The 8586-nt window shown below is 35.2% G+C and overlaps 1 protein-coding gene across 1 annotated transcript; it reads left to right on the forward strand.

Annotated features, from left to right (window-relative positions):
• Positions 1–2369: 2369 nt before the first annotated feature.
• On the forward strand, positions 2370–8362 carry LOC127874911 (tigger transposable element-derived protein 4-like). Its single transcript, XM_052419600.1, has 2 exons — positions 2370–3261; positions 6244–8362. Exons 1-2 carry the CDS (start codon positions 2616–2618, stop codon positions 7173–7175), a joined length of 1578 nt encoding a protein of 525 aa, XP_052275560.1. The 5' UTR covers positions 2370–2615; the 3' UTR covers positions 7176–8362.
• The last annotated feature ends 224 nt before the right edge of the window (positions 8363–8586 follow it).

Here is an 8586-nt window from a genome sequence, read left to right on the forward strand (position 1 = left end):
AAAAGAGGCGTATTTCTAAAGCTAACTCACATCTTGACGACCTATTGTGACATAGAAAACGCTTCGAAAAGGAAAATGTATTGCTACTATAGAGTTATTCTTGCAATGCTCTAAACAAGGGGAGACACTTTGGGTAAAATGCACTAAGCGAGTTTACCCTGCTGGAGTTACGTCAATTTCGAACGAGACTGACGATTCGTAAAATATGCAAATTTAAATTCGAAATATATGAGAAAACATTCTGATAAAATATGTAGTTGCTCCTTACGAGACACAAACAATCCCTTCTTTTCTGACAATGTTTTCTAAAGTATTCGGACGCAGATATCCCAAACGGAAGACGATCTGATAAAAACCTGTTAAATCAACACAACAGTATATATTTATAAATCGCCTGAGCGACTAATGCTCTCTACGCTTTAATAAACGCACTGTTAGTCTTCTGATAATGGATTTGTTTTGTTTGGGGATGTCTGCAAACAGTTCATCTTCCGATAGTGTGATTGGAATACGTTTAAGTGAATATATCTTTAATAAAGGGTTACACTCTCTCCCTGTCTGATCTCCTACAGATATCACGAGTGAAGTTTTGACAGATAATACATATAACATTGCATTGTGTTTCTATTTCTAATGAGCCGGGCAATGACAAAATGCTGATTCTCCTTCTTGTTATTGGCCCTTCGCCTTAGATGCTTCATTTACAGTTTTGTGTAGAGCCCAATGGGTCTAGATAAAGTGGAGTCAAACTGGTCTTTACGAGAGATTAAATCCCTAATTTGTGTTAATTAAATCCCATGTTGCTGGTGCTTATAAGAATTGTCTCATCGAGACGATTCTAATGAGTACCCACATCAAAGGGTTTTGATTAATATTAAAAAGGTTAGTTGTTGAAATACCCACCTTATCTAGATCCCAGAACCTTTCGTAGGACACGAACCTAACAATTCTTGCTTCATAAGATAGTGGCTGAATGTATATAATGAACGGAATCCATAATATGTGACGTTTTGTTTAAGTTCCCGATGAGTTACGCTTTATTTTGAACTGGATCTGATCTCGCTGTTTAAAATAAAATTATATATATATATATATATATATATATATATCCCGTTTTATTTATTTGAAATTATAAAGTAATTGGTAACGGCGCTTATCAGTATTCACAACTACAAATTATCCACGTAAGACGCTACGGCCGAACAATTTTATTGGGATTACAATTATTTTTAAAATTTATGTAAGATGTGGTATTTGGACACGTGCGTTAAGGGTAAGTAACACATACACATGAATAATTTTCAAATGAAAATAATAAGAGTTAAAGAAAATGAGCAAAACATGTCACCTGAGCCAGATTGTATATGTTATGTCAAAGTATAAACATGTACACTTAAAGACTTTTCGAACGCAACGCTTTTCAAACTTGAGTATATCATTAGTTATTTAAGATTTTAATTTAAAATTGCACATGTGATCGTTTGACTATATTCTATACATGATAACGATAAAATCAATCATCCATGATAATTGGGCGCATGGGCACGGTAGGTGTGGTTTCATCTTTTTGCACGTGAAAATGGTGAAAAGCGATATGATTCTAATTTAATTTCAATTTTTACATTTTAGGTGGGTTTATACACCAGGAAACCATAGAATTAATTTAAAAATCAATATGTCTCGTATACAATTTCAGGAGCGCAATCGGCATGTTGCAGGCTACCTTCCCCACCTGCTGAAGCATCCGATCGTCACGGATGAATGATTTTAACGTGTTCTTGCACATTTTTTAGAAATTTACTTTTTCAGTGATTTTATTATTTGTTATGTTTGATATTTTAATGCTGATCAATTTCAATTAATTTACATGAAGTATTTTAAATGTGTTGAATTAGTCTGAGTCAAAATTTCAACAAAATCCGTTCTAAAATTAGGGATAATAATAAATAACATGACTAATAACAATCATCGTCATTCATGTGACTGCAATTAACTTGAAACATTATTGTAATCCTTCACTATTGCTACATTGTTGCGGCTATTGGTACAAATTGGTATGTAATACATTATTATTATTAACTGTACGTGGATTTCGATAATAAATATAATGCTTCTTGAGATGTAGTTCGATCGTCATCTTCTTAAACTTCAATGATAGCCAATGTTTTCCTAAATCACTCGTGTTTATACTTTGAAAGCGCGTCGTCTGCTATCTCGTTTATCGGTGTTCTCTACTTTATCCATAGGTGACGTGACAATGAGAGTGAAGCGATCGATTATTTGGCGAATGTTTTATATGTCAAAGATCTATAAATACACATGTGTTTATTTATAGACGTTGAATATGCATACACGGAGTTCGCCGAGTGCAGACGCTTGCGTTTTAACTAACATGTACAATGTAACCTGCCTAGCGGTCACCTTCAGCAAGCGGTAACCGGGTTTAAGCGGTCAGTGTATATTCTTAGCCATTGTATCACATTCATGATTAACGCTCACCTGCAGCCCGCGGTAAATGTTAAGGTAGTGATAACACGCGGTTATGAAAACAATGGTTACTTGGCATTTTAACTAAGTATTTAAGTGTTAACATCGTGTCTAATGCAAACGAGTTAATGGATACCGAATGCACAATGAGTTCTAAACGTAAGTTTCTCACATTAGAGGAACGAGTCAAGTGTCTGAAACTGTTTGAGTCTGGTAAAAGTTCGCGTGTTATTGCTAGTGAATTACATGTTGGGCGTACACAAGTGCTGAATGTGCTGAAACGTAAGCGTGAAATAATGGAGGAATTCGAGTCTAATGGAGATCCTGGTTGGAAGCGCCTGAAACGAGACACGGAATATACTGAATTGAACACTCTTGTTTACAAGTGGTTCATTGGCGCTGATGTTCGCTTTGGGAGACCTACAGGAGCAATGATTCAGGACAAAGCTAAAATGTTTGCTATCGAGTTAGGTCTCAAGGAATTTAAAGGCAGCAATGGTTGGCTGGGATCTTTCCTAAAACGAAACCATATCGTGCTGAAGACAAAGAGTGGGAACCGCGGTGAGATAAAGAATGCTACTGATACGCAGTGGGAAGAAACGATAACCACCGTATGCCAAGGCTACGAGTCTAAAGATATCTTTACTATGGATGAAATCGGTCTTTTCTACAAGAACTCCACTAGCGTGACCGGCTTCAAGAAAGGAGATGCATGCTCCGATGGTGAACATTCAACGGAAAGGATGACGATCGCCGTATGCGCATCCATGGCAGGTATGAAAACGTTTTTTATCCTATAACATAGTTTTAAAAAGTACGTTTTAGGCAGGTATGTATATTAACATATACATGTATATACATACATAATATTAATACCTGGTTTATGGGTAGCAACCGGGTAAACCTTTTGAAACGACCAGCTTACCTGTTACATGTTTTTGTAAAGGTTAACCTGAAACTTTTCAGATAATGTTTTTAGTTGAATAAAGCGATGTTTTTATTTTTCCTCCCGAAATACTGCAAAGTTACAGTGGTGCTTCGTAAAACAACATGCCACACCAACGAAGAGAATCAATTAACGTGTCAATTGATTCATTACTGAGTAATACGAACAAGTGGTATTTGTTATTGTCACAAGTGTGTGGTTTAACTCGCAAATATAGGGTAAGCCACTTAAATAAGTTAAGACCTTTGTCGGCTTATTTTGATGTGTTGTTAAAGAATATTCAAAACCGATTGCGCGCGATAAGTCGCGTTTTGAGAAAACTGGGCTTAATGCATGTGCGTAGTGTCGTCCCAGATAAGCCTGTGCAGTCCGCATAGGCTAATCAGGGACTACACTTTCCGCCTAAACTTGATTTTCGGTAAGTAGGGACTTCCTTGAAACTAAAAATACCATAAAAGCGTAAAGTGTCGTCCCTGATTAGCCTGTGCGGACTGCACAGACTAATCTGGGACGACACTTTACGCACATGCATTATGCCCAGTTTTCTCAGAACGCGATTCATTTAATGTTTTGAAATAACAATTATATAAAGATCATTCGATGTTATAATTTAACCAGTTTACGTCGTATAAGCAATATCAAAATTTAAGATTATTCAGTATTCTTAACATAATTTACGATAATAGGCAAATAAATAACATAATTTAACATTAAGAGAATGAAACGGCCACTTAAAAACTTAAGTCACTAAATTAAATGTAGTATTTTAATAATTAGTTCATAGTTGCGCTGTATGGTAAGTTAAAAAATTAGTAAATTCCAGCATTTCAATTCCTTATTCTTCAAAGTTCTTGATGTATTATTTGTGTATGGCCACTGGCCAGATGTATATGGTAACGGTAAAACTAAAAACTATGAATAAAAATATATGCATGTGTACTTCAATTTAAAAACACTTTCATAAACCAAAATGTATGATAGACATCCAGTGTTTTTTATGGCATTTTTTGGGCCGATATTCGGCCCCATTCCACTCAAAAAAGAGTATATATTTTTCCCCAATTTTGTAGAAAAAAATCCCCTCAAAAAAAAAATTTTTTTTTTTTTAGAAACACAGTTGTATGAGAAATATATCTCAAATTTATTTCATAAACAACTAACAAAGTATTTAATTATAATTAATATGATTTTTATTATTACAAAGAGTTATAATATATTAAATTAGTTTTTCCCAAATCAGTGGACTTTTCACATGAATTGCATTTTTCCCCAAAATGGCCAGGAAAAGGCCTGATGTATCTATATTGTGTCAATATTTGTTGATAAAAACATTACAGTTTGGTCCATTTTATTGATGCATGAAAGCTAAACTGTCTGAAACTAATGTTGAAAAATATCATTGATATATATTTAAGAAAAAGGACAGTGACATTCAGCTGTGAATATTACATTCATACATTTATGAGTATTCATATTATTAATATCATTACATATAAAAGAGTGAATTTTTAATTTTCCCCTTTTTCTAAAAAACGACGCGTTTTCCCCTTTGGACGCCACCATTCCCCTATAGGTGAAAAACACACACACTGACATCAATTAAACGATCATGATAAGACTTAATACATAATCCTGTAAGAAACAGAAAACAAGGAATGAATGGTTTAGCTTAACGAACATTACCCCCAATAATGTCGACCAGAAAGAGAATAATAACAAGTTTTTATTAATAAATTTCAAACTTAAACGGAATGAAAAAAGAAAACATGTTTGTAAGCGAAACGACGCGAATCTAAGGGGCGCCGCAAAAAGTAACATAAAAAACGTGAAAAGAACATGTTTAATAAGTGTAGTTCTTTGAGCAACTTACCCATATGCTTTTGGGCAGGAAAAATAATAACGAAATCAGACATACATTCATAACTCTACTAAAATAAATTGTATAATACATTTGTATCAAGAATACTAATACGGCCGCTGATGTCATCAACAAGAGCGCGTTTTTACATATTAGACGTGAACGAGTAACATGGCATTTTAAAAAATATACTCAAAACATTTTGAGTTGGTAAGTTAATCGAGTATTTACCGGTTACAATAACAGAGGGGGTAATCACGTGATTATCAAGATGGCGGCGTCAATGCCGAGGCAGGTATTTTATTCCGTTTTATACCCTTTATTTCTTTGATAAAAAAAAATCCGCTCAATTTCTAGTCCAAATAATTAGACGTAATCTACCGATGTATATCGACCTTTATAGGAGTACTCAATTTCCAGCAATATTAGCAAGAAAGTTACAGGCCTTTATTTCATAGTAATATTCGCTCTTTATCTCGACTTTACTCGTTGCGAAATTTTTTAGCGGGATGTCCTAATTAGTGCTCCACTAAGAAAATTTTCGGGGAGTAAAGTCGAGATTTAAAGCGAATTTAAATACGAAATAAACGCTTATCACCTTTTCACTGATATGGCTGGAAAGTGAGCGTCATTTAAAAAATGAAAAAGAGGCCTAAAGGGTATCAAGCAGCGAAAAATAACTGTCTCGGCATGGGCGTGGTCATCTTGACTATCACGTGATTACACCCTCTGAATAATAGGTTAATCGCTTATTGTTGTCTGTTGCATCCATTTTATATTTACATCTTCTAGGACAGATTTGTCTTACAAAAAAGCAAACAGTAATACCTTGTAAAACACAATAAGAGTTTTAGACGACTTGGCGTTGTGCAGGCAACACAACATACCACCTGTATAGAAATAGTCTTTGTAAAACATTAAATACAAAATGAGTGGAATTGTCTGTTTCCAGGGGAGAAGCTAACACCACTAGTTATTGGAAAATCGCCTAAGCCGTTATACTTTGGGTCTATTTCTGCTGATCAACTTCCCGTGCGCTTTGAGGCAAACCGGAAGGCGTGGATGACAAATTCACTGATGGAGGATTGGTTGAGAACGCTAGACCGGGAGATGGGTTCTCAGAACCGTAAGATCCTTCTCTTGCTTGACAATGCTCCCATTCATCCAAACATCGAACTCACAAATGTGAAACTGCAATTTTTCCCTTCTAACACGACTTCAGGGGTGCAGCCAATGGACTCCGGCATAATCCAGACGCTAAAATTAAATTATCGCAGACGACAACTCCAGCATGTTCTTGAAGAGATGGAAAAGCAGCCGTCAAAGCCGGGTATAGAGATCCTGCGCGACATCACAATCCTAGAAGCAATCTCCTGGATCTCCGCTGCATGGTGTGAAATTAAAGAGAACACTATAGTCGAATGTTTCAGACAGTGCAACTTAACAGCAGAGCTAATCAGCGTTTCAGTGAAAACGGAACATGTTTTGTGTCCTGTGGTGAAGACTGAGGTCGACCATGAGGATGAAATCCCGTTCAATTGCCTGTGGCTTTCTCGGGACATGTTTGACTTGGATGTCCACGACTTGGTCAAAGTCGATGACAACCTCGCTACATGTGACGATGGCATGATCGACTGGGACAGGCCTGCCCCGGATATTATTGAGGAGCTAAAGGCCACGGAGCAGGACACCGCTTGTGATGATGAGAGGGATTTGCCTTCTTCTTCCCAATCCATCTCCATCAGTGAAGTGACCGAGTGTATTAAAAAGTTGAAGAACTTCGCTCTTGCTAAAAATAACAAGTTGATGCTGGATAAGATAGTGGGATTTCAGGACGCTTTCGTGCAATTTAACAATAATGACGATTCGGATAAAAAGTTTTAAAAATAGACATCTTGAGGCTGTTGTCACGGTATTAACCTGAAATTTACAACTTTACTTAAAATCAAGTCGATATCTCGAATCTTTTGGCGTAACAGTCTTAGATGGGTACTGACCTAGATTTCTTTGGATAATTATATATTGCTGTAACACTGACTTCCAAAAGAATTTAGCAGATAAATGTTTATAGAATGCTAATATACAATCACAGCTAAATATCTTTTAATAACAGAACAAGACTTAAGTTTACACTTTTTGTTAAAATAAGCAAAACAAAACAAAAGCAAAAAACTCTTTAGAGACATGCATTTAGGACTGAACAAATCTATGAACGATTTTAAAAATGGTATGTCATGCTTAAAATATTACATGTATATTCATTCAAATGATTAAATAACCATCAAAAAGAAGACAACAAAATAATTTCGATGGGTCTATTTACGCATTAAAAATTAGTGTTCTACGTAACGATATTATCCGTCCATTACGATTCTTTGTATGTCATAATGTTTATGTAAATATCAGAATGACGATAGATTTATACTATATATTTTTAAATAGCAAGAACAGGTAATAGCAAATATAATCCACCTTATTTTCCTATTGCTATTGTGTACAAATGGTATTGCTCGATGTAACTGACTTCCCAACGCTAAGATTTATTTTAGATTTTTATTTTAACGTACACTTTTAAAGTAGCGTACTACAATGTATGTTTAATACCTTTTTAAAGTTAACACTGGTGATACAAGTGTTATTCAGTAATTTGTAGTCATGTTTGGTGTTTGTTGAGTATGTGTGTGTGTGTGTGTTTTGTCTCGTAATTTTGTGCAGTCGCACTGTTGGACAATTATGTCCTTGCCATTAATCAACATTAAATGGTTTACGAGTATTTGGCAAATTGGCACAATCAAAACCTTTGTCTAGATACAAAATATAATGACGATGTACAGCCATTACTTGTACTACGAATTCATATAAAAAGTTTTAAATATATCAAATACTTTTTATATGAAGCATGATGCAAAACATGCTGTCCATATGTACTGTGTCCGCGAATTATAACCATTACGAAGTGGTTCAGGTAAAGGCGCAAAAGTATGTTAAGTGTGGAAACGTAGCGGTAACAAAATTATACACTAATTTTTAGATGTCTAAACAATCGTTTTGTGCAGGGTAGATGTGTATTATCACAAAGACCTATAGATAATGTTATCTATAGGTCTTTGATTATCACAACCAGTTTATTCCCCGTTGTTACCCTCGACCCAACTGATGTGCGAATAAATTAATGCAAGTTTGAAGAAATTAGAATTACTTAAGTGGTGGTTTAATCATTTAGCGGTGAATTTTTCTGAAATGCGACGTCTAGTGGTGTCAAGCTTTTTTTACCTAGTGACCCTACTTTTTTTAC

Source organism: Dreissena polymorpha, chromosome 3, assembly GCF_020536995.1.
Source record: "Dreissena polymorpha isolate Duluth1 chromosome 3, UMN_Dpol_1.0, whole genome shotgun sequence".
Taxonomy (NCBI): domain Eukaryota; kingdom Metazoa; phylum Mollusca; class Bivalvia; order Myida; family Dreissenidae; genus Dreissena; species Dreissena polymorpha.

Bases quoted from the DNA above. Each gene is read 5' to 3' on its own strand.
- LOC127874911 (XM_052419600.1), top strand. From the start codon at position 2,616: ATGGATACCGAATGCACAATGAGTTCTAAACGTAAGTTTCTCACATTA. The intron at 3,262-6,243 runs GTATGAAAACGT...GTCTGTTTCCAG, and splicing joins CGTATGCGCATCCATGGCAG to GGGAGAAGCTAACACCACTA.